Source organism: Apteryx rowi, unplaced genomic scaffold, assembly GCF_003343035.1.
Source record: "Apteryx rowi isolate R43461 unplaced genomic scaffold, aptRow1 scaffold_10, whole genome shotgun sequence".
NCBI classification, from domain to species: Eukaryota; Metazoa; Chordata; class Aves; order Apterygiformes; family Apterygidae; genus Apteryx; species Apteryx rowi.
In genome coordinates this window covers 6248760-6267739 of record NW_020447197.1, presented here as the reverse complement: position 1 = coordinate 6267739, position 18980 = coordinate 6248760, and the positions used below count along the sequence as shown (strand labels likewise).

General features: G+C 43.2%; 1 protein-coding gene across 1 annotated transcript in view; it reads right to left on the bottom strand.

The window, feature by feature from the left end:
* The window catches only part of SI (sucrase-isomaltase), a 55569-nt gene extending 42461 nt beyond the window's left edge, over positions 1–13108 (bottom strand). The window contains exons 1-6 of the mRNA XM_026061302.1: positions 12985–13108; positions 11396–11469; positions 6916–7036; positions 6719–6828; positions 5316–5467; positions 1719–1890 (exon numbers count right to left, since the gene is read on the bottom strand). Of these exons, the coding sequence (XP_025917087.1) occupies positions 1719–1890; positions 5316–5467; positions 6719–6828; positions 6916–7036; positions 11396–11469; positions 12985–13108 (753 nt within the window). The remainder of the gene's footprint in view (positions 1–1718; positions 1891–5315; positions 5468–6718; positions 6829–6915; positions 7037–11395; positions 11470–12984) is intronic.
* Positions 13109–18980: the final 5872 nt, after the last annotated feature.

Here is an 18980-nt window from a genome sequence, read left to right as displayed (position 1 = left end):
TATTAGCAACAAAAACCTTATAAATGATAACAGCTGTTGTCATAGTGGTTTGTTTTCCCTGAAAAACAAAACTTAGAACAAATTAATGARGAACATAACCTCAGCTATTTGAAATTAGCCTAACTTAATTTTGTTCACTGTTAGTTTAACTTAATTAGTCTACATTCAATGGAACCACTCAGATAAGAGCTATCTTCAAACSTCCCCACGCTAATTATTAAAAAGAGGAGGTTTATAAGCTGAAAATTTAGTAGAGATGGAAAATCAATGCGATGATTTCTACAATAGAGCTTGTTTATAGTGAGACAAATGTGAGCTAATTTAGATTTCGGTTCTGAAAACAAAACTGAGCTTCACAACCTTTCACTGGGCCAAAACACACCCTGCGTTGCCACCTCTAGCAGTCAGACTGGAGGGGGTATTAGTTAGTTATTGTTATTAGTTTCTCCTATCAAATTTCCATGTGGCAAGCAAGTTTCTTTTCTGGCAGCCTCCAGAAAAGGGGTGCTAATTTCCAATTATTAATTAATTATATAGAGGGATCCTGCTAGTATAGCTTCTACTTCAGCAAAACGCTTAAGCGCTCTCTTGAAATAAAGCGTACGGATTGTTGCTTTACTAAACTGAGGTAATAGGGACAAATTGTGTTCATCAGAGGTTCACGAGCTAGTTATAAATAAATTAGTTTAGTTTAACTCCAATAAAATGAAACCAAAAATATTATTAGCAAACATTCCTTCATTCATAGTGTACATTGGTTTCTTTCTCCATAATGTCCTTAAAGTTGATTACATGCCATCAGACACATAGGGCTTTCGATGCTTTTTTTTTTTTCGTAACATGAGTTCAATTGAGTGCTTACAAGCTCTAGCGAAAATTTCCCGTGTTTGAAAGCTTCTAGCCAAAGGAAAAGATATTAATAAACATAGCAATGAGATTTGATTGCTTACACCCCCAACGTACCCAAAAAGGTTGCGTGGGGGAATGCAGAATCAGAAAAAGCAACAAGCAGAAAATGAGCGTCGTCGTTTCAATCAGCGCCTCACCTTCGGCACAAGCGGTTTGAAACCGCCTGCGCTCGGCATCTCTGCTAACAAGTCCCCGGAGCGGGGCACGGACGGAGCGATACGGTGCATCGCTGCGCGCCGGCGTTAAAGCAGCCTGGATCAAAGCCTAAAGAAGGCTCCGCGCGCATATAAGATTCTTCTCTTGTAATCATTGGCAAGTGGGTGCCCCGGTAATCATTTTGGAAGAAGACAGCCATAAAGGCTCGAAACAAATAACTGCTGACAGACATATTTTATCTTGTACGGAAACAGCTGTTAAATGGAATTGTGCCATTATTTGCCAAGCTACAGAGCCATTATCTGAAAATGCGTGTACTGGGTTTTGCACACAGCGATGCATTTGGACGTATTGTTATTTATTTTGCGTATCGGTGGGAACTGAAGACTCTCATATATTAATGTTTATCAAGCGATTTTCAAGACGTCACACAAACACACACACACAAAATAAAAAAAAAATCAAAATATTTATAAAAAGCTATTCCTCAGGGAACTTTCATCACTAACATCCAGCTTTTMGCAGTAACATGCGGTGCCTGACGAGTCTTCGGGGAGAAACTCAATGGATATTATTAACGCGTCTGCTGCATAATAGGTCTGGATTCCCGAACTGATGTGCAAGGAAGGAGGCGTGATGACGGGAGCCCTTACCCCAGAGGTGCCAACGTCCCTGCTGAATATGGGCCAGGTTTTCCAGTTGACGTCGTGCCGGTACTGCTTGTGCACGTGCTCTCCCACGCCGTAGATGTTGCTGCTGGGCAGTTTGATGGACAGCTGCAARTACTGGTCGGCGTACTGCAGCGGCCCAATGGTGGTATCGAACCTGATCAAGAAAAAAAAATTAAAAAAAAGTATTTTAGCAATAATTACTCCTTTTTGTTAGAGCAGAGGGGGGGCTCGATGGAGCCGGGGCTGGGCAGAGGGCGGGCAGAAACATCTCAGCCAAGCGGCCAAGCTATTTTAGGGGCTGTGTCCCCACAACTCCCGGCACAATAGCCAGGCAGATGGAAAATTTCCRTGGGTGGAAAGAAACACAGAAATAATCCACTTTTTACCAGATTTTTCAGCTCAATGGCGGCTTGTGCCTGCCAGGGAAAACCATGACCACGTGCTGGCCCTTCTCTCTGCACTGCAGAGAGCAAACCAGAGCGGGAGGCAAGAGCCTCCCTGAGGATGGATTAGGGCAATAATTTAATCCTTAGCATGGTTCAATCCCAGCTGATGGCTACCACATTCCCCATAGWAAACTTTGCATAAAGCAGCTGCTAAGGTTTTTAACCTTAGGAACAGGAAGCTGGTGGTGTTGAAGATAGATATGGAGCCTTTTTTTATATATGCTTGCCCAAACTGGGCTGGAGAAGAAGCTGGAGATCAGTATTTCTCCTTTACATCTCTTAGCAAAACACACAGTAAAAGCCAATTTCATTAATAAAGCATCATCTTTTCTAATTTAATTTTGCACCTTTCGCCAATCCCTTTCATTACTGAGAAACTCCTAATCTTCCGGCCGAGGATTAGGAGAGCTTTATATACTTAAGAAAAAAACTAATTTCCTTCCTTGYTCCTACGGGCAGGACCGGAGACCCGGCGGGGACATTTGCGCGGAGCCAAAGCGGCGCGGGAGCGGGCGCCCTCCTTACTTGGCTCTTCCTCGTTTAGCCCCGCTGCCGAGGGCCGAGTCTCCCGCGCCACCGAGCGGCTTCGGCGCCCGTCCGGGCACCTTCGCTCCCTGCCCGACCCGGGGGACCTGGGCGCGGGTCTGGCTGCCTAACCAGGGTGCCCACAGCGCAGCCGAAACGTGGGCAGTTCCTATCGAATTTGCCAGACGCCACTCTGTCTCCTGGAGCTTTCCTTTTCTTTCTTTTCCTTTCTTTTTTAACCCCCAAAATAGAAACAAGTTTGAAATATTTACTTTTTTTCTTTATGAAATGACAAACCAGAGAAAGAGAGAGAGGAAAAAAAAGAATTCCAATCAATCCAAACATTTAATTTCATTAATTTTGAACTTATCAGTGTCGGTTTTCCTGTTTTCCTCTAAGATTTTTAGCATTGCCCATNAAATAGAAACAAGTTTGAAATATTTACTTTTCTTCTTTATGAAATGACAAACTAGAGAAAGAGAGAAAGAGAAAAAAAAAAGAAAGAAAGAGTTCCAATCAATCCAAACATTTAATTTCATTAATTTTGAACTTATCAGTGTCGGTTTTCCTGTTTTCCTCTAAGATTTTTAGCATTGCCCATTGAGAAATGCATTAAAATTGACTCYTACCCAGAAGTAGTTTTATTTTCCCTCAATAATCATTTTTTAAATGAAACAATCATAAATAGAACGTAATTACGAGTTAAACCAGATTTAAAGCTCAAAGCAATTGGAATGAAGCTGATCCTCAGATTTGAAGGTTATCTTCAGCCTTACAAAGCTAAGAGCTTAAGGGGATCTACAGAAACACAGTCTTTCACCAAAAGCAGAGAAAATGACTGACTTTGAGACGGCAAACTGCTACCTAGCTGTGTTTCAATGTCATGCACCATTTCAAAGTGATATGCTTTTGTCTACTCACTTTATGCATTTTTAATTAAACCTCTTTTTACAATCTGCCTTTTGTGTAATATTTGTGACAAATTTAACAATCCAGAAGACATAACATGTTAGTCATATAAAGGAGAGTAATATAACTTTCTCGTAACTTTACACAAACACACCTACATTAATTTTAATGAGAATTTATCACTCTGGATGGATTAATACACTTTAACTGTATTATATGTGATATGGCTGTATTTCTCMCTATAATATATTATTATTACTAGAATAAGAGGTCTTTAAACTAAGTAAATACATAGTACATTAGCAATTACAAACGTTGCACAAACAAGTTACAATAACAGGGGAGTCTGTGCTTTCAACAATTATCATCCACTCATATTACCTCTTTTCTTTTTTTAAAAAATTCAAGTAAAAAATACTGATACTTTAAAGAGGTTTCGTGGGTCAAATCCTCACCTGATGTACTTTTGCCCAGTTTTAATGATTCCAAGGACTGTCTTGCCCAGCTGCTCACAAATTGTACTGAGACTTTTTTTTTGGTGGAAAAMAAATCTATATTTTCTATGAAATTATGACAATTTTTGATGTTGTCTTGCAAATGATGATGGTGATTGGTCTATCGGAGTGCTAACTTTTGGGGAGGGATTATAGTGTAACAGATGATGATGGAAGTTAGTAGGCTATATAACTATTTGGATAATTAAGACTTTTGTTATGAATTGCAAYAAAATATTGATTCTCACTCTTCCTTATCCAAGGGGCTTCCCTTTTCTTTGGATGTTTAGTTGTTGGGGAAGGGCACTTATCCTGTGTAAACAAATTTATCAAGGATTTGCACCCAACAGGCTACTTTTATCCCATTTTAACATTGGCTTACTTTTAGATACTCACAAAGTCACAGTCAAGCATAACTGTAATTTTTTTTTTCCTTTAAAGACAGAAAATGCAAAAGTTTTTATTAAATTAAATAAATGTCTAAAGACAATATAAGCAGTCCTCCAGAGCCCTGCATCAAACTGGTCCTATTGAACTAGATTGCTTATTCTCCCCTCCATACACCAATTTAATCAGTCACAGACTACTGAATACCAAGCCCATCCATAGTGCACTCTATAATTGCAAATCAATCACTACAGAGGATTTTAAGTAAGTAAACAATACTAATAACCATGCAAAAGTAACTGTTCATTAATTAAACTTGAAGAGTTGACAGCGCTCCCACTCATGCTAGGGGTCTGACGGGGAATCATTCTTCGACTGATTGAACCAGCACATTACTTTGGACACTCCCCCCTTTAAACGGGTCTGAAAGCTGGGCAGTGAGCTGCGAGGTAGGCTTGCTCTATTCATCTATTTTAAGGAAAGGAAGGGCATGAAAGCATTCAATATATAAGGATTCCCTGAATCGATCAAAGAAAGTAGCTGTGAAGATTTTCCCTGGTATTAAGAGGAAAGAGGACAAAGAGCCAGCACGGCCAGACCTAAAACCGCTTACACAGAGCTCTCCACATCACAGGAGTTATTCTGAGGGCCCTCAACGGAGTCCTTTCAAAACGTTCCTCACTCAGAAGAAGAAAAGAGGCAGATTACATGCCCCACGCGCGTGCCGTCTTGGGCTTGTTTCGTTTATGTTCAACACGGACTTTCAGGGAAAACAAATCACATCAGCGTTATTCGCCAAAAGCACCCAAGTTACTCACAGGACTTTTCCATTGCTTATTCTGGTCACCGTGATGCCAAAGGGATTGTGCTTAACGTCGACTTTATACTTTAAGCCGGAGGCCGCGGAACCGCTGAAGGGTCCCACGTGCTCATGGGGGACTTCAAATCTTTGTGCGTTAGGATCAGTGATCTGCACACGTTAAAACAACAGAAGTATTAGGCTTTTGGAAATTAATGACTAATTCTTATGTCTTCCAGCATAAACAGACATTTCTGACTTAGCAAAAACAGTCGTTGTTAAAACAGCACTAAAGCAGTAAAGGGTTGAAGTCAATAAATGGCAGAATTAAGGCTGTGTAAATCTATGCAGCCCCTTTGTTTTTATATATATTAGGATATTCCCTTTATTACTTGATCTGAGAGGATTTTTCCCATGGAGTTCTGCATTATCCAGAATTTGCACAACCGTATTCCCAGCGGTTTCCCAGCCCTTGAGCTCCTCRGTTTTAATCTTTCCCCACACCTAGATGCTGGCTGAGCACAGACTAACCCAGCCTGCCTTCCAGATGTCCCACTTGGTGGTCCTACTTTCGGCAAACCCCCTTCCAGCCCTGSTCCCAGTCCACCACGTCTTTCCATCCCTGTCCTGGTCTTCCACTTCTGCCTTCATTAGTTCTCTCTTCCCACTTTCATTGCCCAGTTTCAGCTATTTCCCTATTTATCCTCAACCCTGCCTTTTCCTTGCTCAGTAGGAAYACACAAAAAGAGGAAGTTTTCCTGCAGAAAAAGTCCAGCTCGCCCCCAGAATCCAGGGATATTGTATATTCACAGACTGCTGAATTTTCCATAAAGAACAGAAAGCTTTGAAAGTGCTAAAGCTTTCCTGACAAAATGAGTGTGAGATATGGCCAGGTCATAAATAAAAAGTAAATAAATACATTTGGCCCCAAAATGTTTTCCTGTGATGAGGAAGAAAAGGTAAAGAATAAAAAAGTTCATCTTTTCAAAGGTACTGGAAAATTTTTTCATTTAAAAAAATTGTCATTTTTCATTTTCCTCATTAGTCCCATGCATTGCAATAGCGGTGAGGACAAAGAGAGGAGGGTTTCGGCATTCACTGAGGGGCTCAGCTTTACCCCTCGGTGCTGCGGCCYGGGAAGCTGTGCCAGCATCCCAAGGGATGTGCCCTGTGCCATGAACGGATCAGGAAGCAAGACAGCAAGGTCCGGAGGCTGACCGTGTATTTTGAGTCCAGACCTTTCTAAAAAGCTTTAAAAATGGTTGTCAACACCTTTGCTTAATTTGRGTTTGCGTGGCTGGATGAAAGGTTCTCCTGGTCAAAATCATAACCGCACTATGCCGCGTTTCTCCACGACAACAGCCAGCCCAAAATATTGCACATAGCCTGAACCTTAAAAACAAATATATGAAAAAAATTAACCTTGAACCGGAAGCGGTTTTGTGTCTGATACTCTCCGGTGAGGAGGACGGTGTTGATATCGTTTCCGAAGAGCGAAGGCGAYGACAGCCTCGTCAGCGTAGCCTGGAACCCTTCGGGAGAAAATGCGCGGGGCAACGTTAGCGTGCTGAACGGGACGCGGGGGCGCGCGAAGCCTCGGAGCCGCCCCGGCAGCTCACCCGCCTGCGTTGCTCGCACGGATCCCTCCACTCGGTAGCCGTGGCTCGCGGAGAAGTAGCACCAGGGCACGCTGGTGTCGCTCTGGGGGCTCCAGCAGCAGCCGCGCAGGTTGCACAGGTTCTGCGGCAGGAGCGGCACAAATGAGCGGAGTTTACACAAATAAATCCCCTCTACCACAACAGCAATCAGAAGGCACAAGAACTGTATTTTACCCCAGMCACCAGAAGCCCGTATAATATTTACAGCCAGACTGACTCCTTCTGTGAAAAATCTATCAATATCAGGTGAATTTGTTGGCACAGAATGAATAGAAAGTTATTTTCTGGATTTAGAGTAGAAACTTGCTTATTGGTGCTGGAAAAAATAAGGATTTTGGACATTCGTTCTTTCTCAAAGCCACAAGATCTGCAGGCAAAATTCACCTTTTAAAAAAAACTATCATCGAATCATTTGAGCTATGACAGATACAGTATAGTCCGACCAAAAGTCACACAGCACAGAGTGGATAAAAACTATGGCAGTTACGCTTGAAGAGTAGTTTAACATAGTTTAAATAGTTCAATAGTAATAAAATAATAATGTGTGTATAAAAAACGAAACAATGACTTCCTGCACTGCCCTAGGAACACCTACATTGATCAGCTGGTATAATATGCATTTTAATCTGATATTTCAATATCATAAAGGCTGAGAGAACTTCTGTACAGCCTCAACCTGAGATAAATCAACTTTTTTTCTTTTTTTTTTTCAAAAACCCCAAGCAATTAACCCTATTGTTTAAAATAAATATCTCAGCGTAGTGGGACTAACCTTTATACCACATCTCAGCAGGCCGGTAAACCAGAGAGCCTTCGCTTTGCAGTTAGAAATTAACTTGTTCACGCATTCTTCGCGTGGGTTTTATATTCGAGGGAAAGATTTGGGTAATATATCACTCTAAGCGTCCTCACGTTGTCTCTCATTACAGAAATAACTCATGACTGGGGTCAACGAGCAGCAGCGATGTAAGAGGCTTCACCGGGAGCAAAGGGCTATCTCTGTCCATGAATGACCTCAGGTGCCCAAGTCCAACCTGAACATCTCCAGGACCTCATCCACCCTGCACATCTCCAGGACCTCTGCCTGCACCCGCCAGCTCACAGAAGCTCTTGAAGCTGCCTTTGCCTTTGTCTGTCTGTGGTCACATATTTTTGGCGTTTGTGCCATGTTTATTTTTAAATATACCGCAGCACGTTACAGCTGGAGCTGGCCCAGGCTCTCTGCTGCCGCTGGCCTTAGCCTTGGTGGCACTCGCTCCTGGGCTGTGGGGCACAGTGCGGCCGGTGTGGTGCACACACTTTCCGCAGCCTCCAAGCAGAGCCAGGACAAGCAGCGTGGTTGGAGGAGAGATACCTGTGACTCATTTTCCCCCCAATCATCCACAAATCGGTACACTTAATAGGGCTGTGAAACACCTGTGTTCACTCCCCACCTTTCCAGCTTCCACTAGAAGAGACCTACTATAGCTTATAACTTAAGATATAAGTTAATATCTGAGATATAAGCTATCTCAGATAGCTTAAGAAGCACCTATCCCCTCTGTCTGAAGTTCTTTTTTTGTTTTAATGACTAAATCTTGCAGAACTCAGATCTTTGTTCCCTTTCCTTCATATATCGGGGAATATCCTAACTACAAAGCACCACGGTTACTCCCACACTCTTATTACCTCTTCCTAGACCAATGACTGTTTAAATATCCCATGCAGAGTACAACAGGTTGAAGAACAGATGATATCCCAAAGCCTGATAGTTGAAGTATCTCCTTCCTCCAGTTTCATAGACACACTTTTCTGTTTTCCAGCTACTTCTAGTGAACACTCCATGAATATTTTTCAGCAGTTACTTTACAATGCAGTGATATTTTTCTAGTTAGGTCTGTTTCTAGCAGACTTGCGAGCCACAGCAGCATAGTTTCATGAAGCATTAAGCTTGCTGCAGAAGGACGTACGTGCGTAGGGTGCGAGACCCTTCACACCAAATGCCAAGGAAGGAGCAGAGTTCATCCAAAGAGTACTGGAGAGGCCACTATAAAAGCTATCATTTAACATAAGTAAAGATGAAAGCTGGCCACAGCCTCTGGGCTATAACAACAGCGTAATAGATACCAATACCCAATAAAGTCGGGGAGAGAAAGTCAAGGCATGATTAGAGATAGTGTCGGATACAAGGAAGCAGTTTATGACAGCGTACGCTGTGAGACAGCTTCTGAACATTGACCTTGGCGCCCAGAGTTAAAAGAATAGCTCATCTATGGGCTTAACCACATTACTTCTTTTATGCAAACCAAACACACTAGCCTGTGCAAGCAGAGTATTGCTGAAAAAAAGAAAAAAAAAATAAGCTTCAGAGGTATCAGAGCAATGCTGAACAACCCTAGCACTAGTCATGGTGGCTCATTTCTTATTGGCATGTTCCTCTTGTCTAATCAAAGTTCGCTGTAGTTTGCCACTGTAGGGAGTAGTTAATAAATATCTGCTTTCTCTCAGAGTTTCTATCTTCGGCAATCCTGTGAATGGTTAATAAATATTTATTTTCTTTCCATACTTCTACCCTGTGCAATCCTACTTATAAAAGCTCATTTTTTGGCTTTTTTTAGGATGTCTTGGATGAATAAAAAAATCAAGACAAATGCTAACCTACCTACTATAAGAGCTTAGGTAAATCATAATTTTCCCAACTGTTGTTTATCCTGCAAGCCTGTTATGGAAACCACTACAGAAGAGTTATCTTCTTTCCTGAGTAGGTATCTGGTGTTTTACAGCTCTGCCTCTGGCAGTACTAAAAACAAGCCTAAAGACAGACAACCAAAATGTTTGCAGGAGAAAATCTGCAAGGGAATGAGTGCCAAAACGGGTGGGATTCTGGGCTATGTCAGGCATGCAGCTAGCAGAGCTCATCGGGGCACTGATTAAAGGCAATATTGATCTCGGGAATCCCGTGAATTCAGCTCCCCAGCGTTCACTAGGGAAAGAACAGGTTCAAGAATCATTTTTTTAGCCCTCACTGTCCAATCCACACCAAAATGAAAAGAGTTTGAAAACACATTGCGGAATGAAAGCGTGCCAAAATATCTCATTTTTGAATAGCCCCCGCCGCTGTTTTTCCCAGCCGGCGCTGGGCAGCAGTAGACGCACACAGGCCATTAATCTGGGATGCAAAAGGTGAAGGCACGAGCAGCATTGCCTCCTCCAGAGCGGTTTTCGCTCCAGGCAGGTGATGCACGGCCACGCTCTAAACCGCGGTCTCCTGTATCCCCGGCACAGGTCGGTTCCCACTTTCTCAGACGTGCAAGCAAAATTGCATGGCGGGGGGGGGGAAAGGAGCAAAGCTGGGAAGGCGAGACCCCCAAAACCAAGCTTTCGCACGGCATGGAGCCGGGCTGGTCCCGGGGGCTCCAGCTGGGCAAGGCTCGGAGGTTTCAGGGACCAGCGAAGGAGCCAGCTCCTTCCAAGGAAAGAGAAGAGGTTCAGCCTCCAATAATATCTTCACCTGCAGGTTTTTATTAAACTACATAGCATAACACAACCTGCAGCACGACTGTAGCACTAACAACCACCAGTTCTGCAATTAGCCGGGGGATCCGCTCAGAGAACGAGACAGCTGGTTAATCATTTTTGTAGCTCTGTGAATGATGTAAGCACCACGCACCATGATAGAGTCACTGTTTTTTCCTGCTAAACTTCCCCCCGAAATCAAGGAAAGATGCTAGGCACCCATCAGCTTCCATCAGAAAATGAGAACGTATTTTTAAAGATGAAAAATAATAACGATAATAATGTTTCAATAACAACCACTATACAAATGTTCTGAACTGATGTGAGAGCTTTGAAAAATTAGGATAGTTCTTTCCACTGGAAAACGTAAGTAACTCACAGCTTCTTAAGCAAGGTCATTTCTAAATTCTGCACTCCATCAGAAGCCAAACGTCAGCCGAGCAAGAAAGAGACTGAGATTGAAATTGCTTCTGAAAGGAGACTGTGACAATGTCTATTATAGTCGAAAAATCTTGTGCAGCTTGGTAAAGTGCATCCTGACGTGCTAATTCTAAAATATGCCTTATTATAAACGTTAATGCCATCCCACAAAAAAGATGTTTCTGCAAAGTTGTTAAAAATAAGGAGTGATTTTTTCAATCTGCCTGATGTGGGCCTAATGTCGTTCCCACTGGTCTCAAGGAGAGATTGATGGGCTGGATTCTGGCGGTGGCCTTCAACCTTTGACAGCAACCTGCTACAGTGGCTGGAAAAATCAAACCTCCTGTCAACGGGCTGAAACGGGTAATAACGGGGCTATACTTCACTGCAAAGTGTTCAGGCATTCACAGATCAAAAACAGGTTAAGAAAACACTGATCTAGTAAGGACAGGTTAAGTTTTTGTAATTAAATACAAGGCTTTTATGGGATAATGCCTATTTTCTAATTTCCTCTCTGTTTCCAGACCTTTGTTGCTACTTGATCCGGGATGCAGTCAATCCTCTCTGACGACTCTATGGCTGGACACTGTGGAGTAAATTCTGTTGGGGAAATAAATTCATGGGTTAGCATCAGTATTCCCAAATTACAGGAATATCCTGATTATCTTTTAAGTCATTAACTATTTCTGCAGCCTGTTTCTCACAGTCTTGAAACTGTGTAACCATTAATACCAATTCAAATGAGCCTAAACTATTGCTACTGTGATTTCTCTTACCTTTAAAAAACTGCACATAACTATTCCAGATAATGATAGGAGAGCTTCACTTTTCAGTTTTTAAGCGTATGGGTGACGCTTTTAATTTTATTTTTGAAGATATGCAAGAACCCACTTTTAAATAAGTCCTCTAACTCAAATTACATTACTTCCTGTAAAGTACATATGCCAAATGAAAACTGGAAGCTCTTTCTCTTTCTTATATGGTATTGTGCTATTGCTCTTATCTGTGTCCCTTCTCCTGAAATACTGTTCACCCACCGGCGCTTGAACTGGAGCATTAGATAAAAGCACTCGAAGGCCAACAAGATGCTCCATTATATTTCCGGTTTGTGGGATCAAATTTAAGGCGACGTCCTGGCAGCTTCAGCTGACCAAAGCATACCTGAGGGCTGTTTCTCCCAACACGGAAAATTATTTTACGCATAGTTGGGAACATATCTTTGGAATGACAACTATGACGCTTAGAAATCCTATCGCAGGCTGAGACACACACACACATACAGGCACTCGTCCGTTCGCATTTTAAGCAATATAGGCACATCCGCCTTTTGCTCAGCCACACTCGCACTCGTGCTGAGATTGGAACAGGCAGCAAATACGCAGATCTTAGCCCGCATGAGCAGTTCTGCTAATACATCAAAGTGCTTGTTTGGTATTAACAGGGTTTTTTTTTGATTTTACTGCCATTTTCACCTGCGAGCTGTTTGCTCCAATCTCCATATGCAAATGGTTACTCATAGAAAATGGGATGTAAAGCAGGATGCTCTGTATTAGCATCACTATAAGAGAAACGGTTTCTAATATACCAATACATTAGCAGGAAATGTTGCCAGTTTTTATGTCTACAGGGTTTTTTTCCATGCAATATGGCTATTTCCGAATACTTTCCCTCCTTCCTTCTCTTTCTTTCAGCCATGCCTTATAGTCAAAAATACTGAAATCATACCAGCTCTACGTTTCGAAAACAGACTGAAACGAAGAGAAGCGCAGGCTTGGGAGGAAGGGATAGAAGTTTTTTATGACCCTGAATTATGAATCACTCTGTTTATTTCTTATGTTTATACCAGATAACACCATTCACGTTATCTGTAAGAAGGAGTGACTACGGCTCATCCTTGGTTAATGGCAAAAATAGAATAGCGACACCGGTAGCCGCGATAAAACCCCCGGTTTTGCAAAGGGCAGCGGAGAAACGCTTATGCACTTTTTCTCCTGAACATCAAGGTCGCTGCGAAGCCCGATCCCGGCAGCGGCAGGAGCGAGTCCTGGCTATTTCATCGGGCCGCCGCGAGCCGCCGGAGCCGAGGGCTGGCGCGCGGGCGCCGTCAGGACTTACGGGTCGTTTTGACTCCCGGCTGCCCGGTGGCTAACAGGGCGATGAGGACGCAGGCCACGACGACCAGCAGGCAGAAGAGGACGATGAGCGTGACTTCCAGGCTGCTGAACTTCCTCTTCCCCATCTAGGCACAGAGAGGCGGCGGGCACCGCCGGCGCTTTTGGAAACCCGACAAATGATTTGTGCTTTCAACCATACCCCCGAATCCAGGCTTTGAAATGAAACAGCTCCTTAAGGATGATAATTCTCGTATTCAGAATAATTCCCATAGCATAAATGACTGCGTTATTAAACATCTGGGCAATCACTGAGACATTTATTTTGCTCCCTGCAAACTTATTTTAGACATACACAAAAAATTTCCCATCCAAGTTTAATTATGGCGATTCTTACATTTTACTGAAACTGAAAAGAAGCAAATCTCTCATTTTTTTGATTTTTGCAAGCTTTCTTTCCTTCTTCAGGACAAACAAAACCTAACTCCTGTTTTATAAAGGAGGATGTTGATTTATTTAAAAAAAAAAAAAAAAAAGGAGAGATTTGACAAGACCCTGCAGCAGACGCTGAGAGCACGTCGCGCTCGTGACGCTTGGGAAGGGCCCGGCGCGGGTGACAGGGCGAGTCACTCATTCGCAAAGCAGGAGCAAACGGCGCGAGCGCAGTTCAGCACCGCAGTTCAGCGAGGGCAGAAGTAACCACGCTGACAGCAGCAGTAGCGCGCTGACAGCGGGTTAAAGCACAGCTAAGACAAGGCAGAGTAAGTCGGTGCCTTAAAATGCCGTGTGAAACTCATGTTTTTTCCCCTTATTGTGGCTGAACTTCTGCATTCCGGTTCTGCTCGTCTTCGAGGCAGCGCGGAGCGAGGCGCGCTCCATCGGCACGGACCTAAGAAATACGCCCCACGGCCACTTTTAGCGCTCCCGGTAACGCCTTGGCACGCATGCCTGGGCTTTCGGTACCCCGTTGGTAGGGACGTCTGTGCCCGGAGCTCCTGCCGGAGCAGCCGCGGGGATGCAGGAGCGGGAGCGGGGCCGTCCCGGCGAGCGCGCCCCGCTCCGCCGCTTGGGCCGCTCGCTCTCGGGCGACGAACAGCACGGCACCGTTAATGTTTAACTGCGCACCGGCGGTAAAACTAATTAAAAGTAAACTCCGGCGTCCAGATCAATATATACCGGCAGCAATAACTGCGTTTTTCATTCGGTTAAGAACACTTAACCTCGTGAAACAGCCTTAGACACAGCTAACTTACTGCTGTTTAGTTAAAATAAGAAAAAGTGGGAATCTGTACACGTTACGCTGGCATATCAAAACACTCTTACATGTTGTGGTGATAATCCAAAAAGGGAAAAACACCTTTGAAAAAGCTTTGTTTTTCGAAATCCCACGGCCACAGGAGTCAATGAATGAATGGTTGCAGAGTAAAAGCAATAATAATAAAAAAATCAACAGACCCCAGAGGAGTAAAGCTAGTACTTAGGCAAAAGCACTCCTCAGTATGGTGATTAATAAAGAAACTTTGATAAATAACATAATACTATTCATATTTCCTCATTAATATCAAGATTTGTAGCCCCTTTTTAACATTACGACTATTGTTACTCCCCCAGGGAATACTGTGCTTAAAATCTGCAACCGCAGTGTTGTACTGAAAAGCATGCACTTTAAACACTGCTCTTTGCAATGGGGAAACGATGCTCCAGCTGTTCCTCCCTGGAGTTCCCGCCAACGCTGAATACACGTTCACCGGGATCCCTAAAGAGTAACATTCATTTCTGGGAAAACTAGAATATTACCAAAGTTTCTGTTGTCAAAGCAAGCCCCAAAACAACCATAACAGAAAATTTCAGTTCTTTGATTCTCAAAGTCTCCCCAAGTACTGAGACTCTGAAGACCAGGATTTAGAACTGTAAATTCTCCTGTGTGACATATACTCAGCGGCGAGGTAAAATTCGGATGCAACAAACGACATTACATACCTTAAAGCCCCTTGGTGTCCTTCATCCGCGGCTCCTAGTTGTAAGGCTCAACTTCAAAACCCATGCTTTATCCTGTGCGCTTATCAGCTCGTTGCATCGGTTGTTAGCTAATCTACCAATGGCAAGTACAGCCATAATTACAGGCGGATTGCAAAGACACTTTGAGCTAAATAGAGTTGCTATGGTTATTGCAGCCCAGGAATGGCTAGTTAATAAATAATATTTTGGTTCAGTATCACACATCGGGTTCTGTAAGCAAGAGAAAAGCAGCAACGCCGTTGCAATTCGTTTGGCCCGCACTGCACAGCTAAACGTTTTTATTCTGCTCTTTTTCCGTATCGTTGTTAACAGAAGCTTTGTGGAATCTCCGTGTCCGTTGTCTCTCCTTCCCGCTTTAACCACCAAAGAAATCATTAAATGCTCCCAAATGTGGAACAGAGCTATTAAAATAGTTGTAAGAGGGAATCAAACGCATGATGATTACAACTTTTTTAGGACTTAAGTATAAGTTATTAATTTTAATATCAGTATGTGCAGATCTCATAAGATTCTAGCAATAAATGTCAAAGGCATAAGAAAAATATAAAAGATTAGTATGGAGGAGGTTTTACAGGGGCCTGTTTCTCATAATATGAAAAGTAATTGGGTTTTGCATTTTCCTCATAATAAATCTAACCTTAAAATTAAATCTTTATTTTCTGAAGGAAAACCTTCAATCCATACTGTTAAAAAAAAGTCTGTACAAGTTCTGTTGCAACAATTCAGAGATGGCTGGGAAGTGCCACTTGTATTTGTTGAATTGTTCACAAATTTACTCAACTTCCCAAATATCTCACCTCCCACTCCTCTCTGAGCACGAAGAGAATGGTTCTTTTTTCCCCAGTCAACTCTTAAAGGAAAGAAAATCAATCATACATATATAGCTCCGTGGCTCTCCTGCGACCATCCATCTCTATACAGCTGAATGTCACCACTCTCAAGGACTCTGTTTTGGAAATGAAACCCGATATTTGATGATCTCACCCTCTCCATTTCATTGCAACAGCATTAGGCATTTGCATAGGCGTGCAAGCAAGCTCTGGAAATGTAACACTAACATCCCCCTCTCAATATTGCTAAATACACTGCTTTATGGCTGCATCCTGAGACACAACAGTTTCATGGGGATTATGAAGGTGTCGGTGGTTGAGGATGCCTGGATTTTTTTTCATGCATATCTATTTTCCAAGATTTATATTTTCACTGAGCTGATTCTGCAAAATACTCAATGCAGCAAAGCATATGAGCGCGCCGGCAATCATACCGCCGTCAATATAACCATTTGCTAAAGTGCTTTCCTGAACTCGCAGCGCTACGCTCTTGTGTTATCAATCACCTAATGAACATTTTCCATGCAACTGGAGAGGCTAAAAATACAAAACAAAAAGGTCTCACAAGAGGGTTAACCAGCAGGTTTCCTCGCTGAGTGTATTTTCATTAGTCTACAAAGGATCTCAACAGCAGTGCTTTCGGGTCGAGATGCGATATTGAACTAGAAGAAGCAGGAATGGACAATGCTGCACTCGGGGACACCGAGAGACTGCAAAGACAACCGGGAGCTCAATTAAATCGAAAGCCTGAACAACATGGCCTCTGCTGAGTCCTGATCTGGTTTCCGGGAATTAAGAGCCAATTCTTTTCCGACAATCAGCAAGAGGAATGGTGAAAAGCCCATGAGTTTAGACTAGACTGTAGAGAATAGTCTAGAAAAATAAGCTGGGAAATGAGGTACTGTTAAAAATGTAGACATTAAAAAAAGACATTTATCTCTTAGTTTTTAACAGGCCCATTTTTAATTAAATCGTATACAAGGCTGAACGACTTTTAAAACTCATTAGCTGGTCATGGTTGCATTTGTTCAGGGAGTTGCGCTAATAACTGAGCTTTCAGTTAAGGGGCCACCTCAGAAAAAAGGATCGCTTAGGCTTTTCCTACAGTTTCACAAGATTTGTTATTTCACTGTATCGGTATCAAACATTTACTTTAAATTACACCTTGGAGCCTTTAATTTCTGCAAGAAGCAGCAACCAGTTCATGCACGGAAATAATGATTAACCGAGGTGGAGGGACGCATGTCAGAGATCCGACGGGAAGGCACAGATCGTCCCATGCACAGTCTGGTGGCTTCATGGCTTTCCTGTATGGATAACGACGGCAATAATACTTCTGTGAAGGCTTCTGAAATCCTTAAGCAAAGGAAGTTGCATGAGGGCAGAATAACACTGTTAGCGCTGAGTCACATCCCGAGCCAAAACAGGAGCAAGCGGAGGACGTTTCAGCGAGGGCTGCCAGGATATTCAGGGTGGGTCAAATTTGCTCTAACCACCGGTATAGCGCAAAGCTGGATGTATTTTCATTACTTTGGTGGGAATGGAATACTGCAGAGTCTTCACAAAACATATATTTCATTGTGAGGTTATATTAAGTGAATTGCTTTGATTAGATATTAGAGTTTGATATTAGATATTAGAGCTTTCTATCCCGAGACGGTGCAGTTTTCCTAAGGGGAAGATGGGTCACATCTGGGAGGGTATTAGAGGCTTCTGGCAGCGATGTCTCCTTGACCACTGTGGCCATGCCCCCAAGTCCTACCCTTGATGGGACACTGGTGGTAGGCCCTCCGGCTGCTCCGGCCTCTTTCCCAAGAAGCCCAGGCATGGGGACAGGAGGCACCCGTGCTGGTCATGTCCCAACAGCGTGACTGTCCCATCCTGCACTGGCATTTACTTCGGATTGGGTTTGGAGTTTCTGAATCGAATCAAACTTTTTTTTTTTTTTTTTAGTTTGGATGAGATCTTTGAGTGGAAGGATGTGTAGCAAATTGGGCAAGCATCTCCACTTTTTATAAAATTACCACAAAGAAATGGATTTCTGTTTGGCACAGGCATGCTCTTGAATGCGAAGGGTTAAGTCACTGACTGCAAGTTGTCTGGGAACTCCCCACCACCACCACCACCCCCAGCATCAGACACCAAACCTTCAAAACCACAGTTGGCATAATTCTTGAGATGCGGCTTCACTTCATAACCAACACTAGCAGGGTTTAGAGACGACTGAGAACCCAAGATATTTGCTTCTGAGGTCAAGGAGGCCAGGGACAGAATGGTGGCTGACGCAGCGGCTACCCAAGAGAGGAAAGGGTGATCAAACTGAGACCTTTCCGGCTCACGCCACCCGTCGCCCTCTGAAGAGCAGCTCCGGCAGGTGAGCCCTGCCACCGGCAAAAGCAGTCCCACCTTGTCCTGCCTGCTGTCCTGCTCCACAAGGTCCTACGGTTTTCTGAGCATCAAAGCAGCTTGCATCTCCCTGAATCATAAAGGCCCTGCATACACTGGGTAATAAGTTACCTTTCCTGAGATAAAACAGATATCCTAGTTGGGCAAAAGTTGTCTAATTGGGTCAGATTTTGGTCAGAGTCGCAGTTCTACGTTATATGATTGAATAGGTTGTTAAAACCCAATCTGTTCCTGCCGTAGCTCTGCTGCCCTAAGTTAGTTTATACCAGTGATGAATTTGGTCCCCGGAATTTCAGGACATGCTGCAAGAGAATAAGGCAGAGGCATGCAAGCAGAAAACGGGTCCAAATCCAGCACAGCTCTTAAACTTCTCCTGGGAACCCCTTGGTAGAAGTCCACCATCAAACAGCAAGCAGACCACATGGATGATATTCCTGTCCCCAAAACTTTCCTCTTTGACACTGAAATCACGGAAGACTTATCCCAGTGATCAGCTAAAAGAAAACCTTGCAAAGAATCAAAGCGCAGCTCCTCCTCATACTGCAAAGACTGTGTTTTGGGAACTCCACTGGAACAATCCCAGCGCACACAGAGAGCAAAGAGAAACTAAGGCTGCGCTTTCACCATTATAATATTCATCCGGAGCACTGGGTGAAGACGGGGTGCTTTCAGGATTGTTCTTCTATTTACATAAGCAGTGAATAAAATACAGAGTCCTGAGGCAGAGGACTCCTTGTTTTGGAAA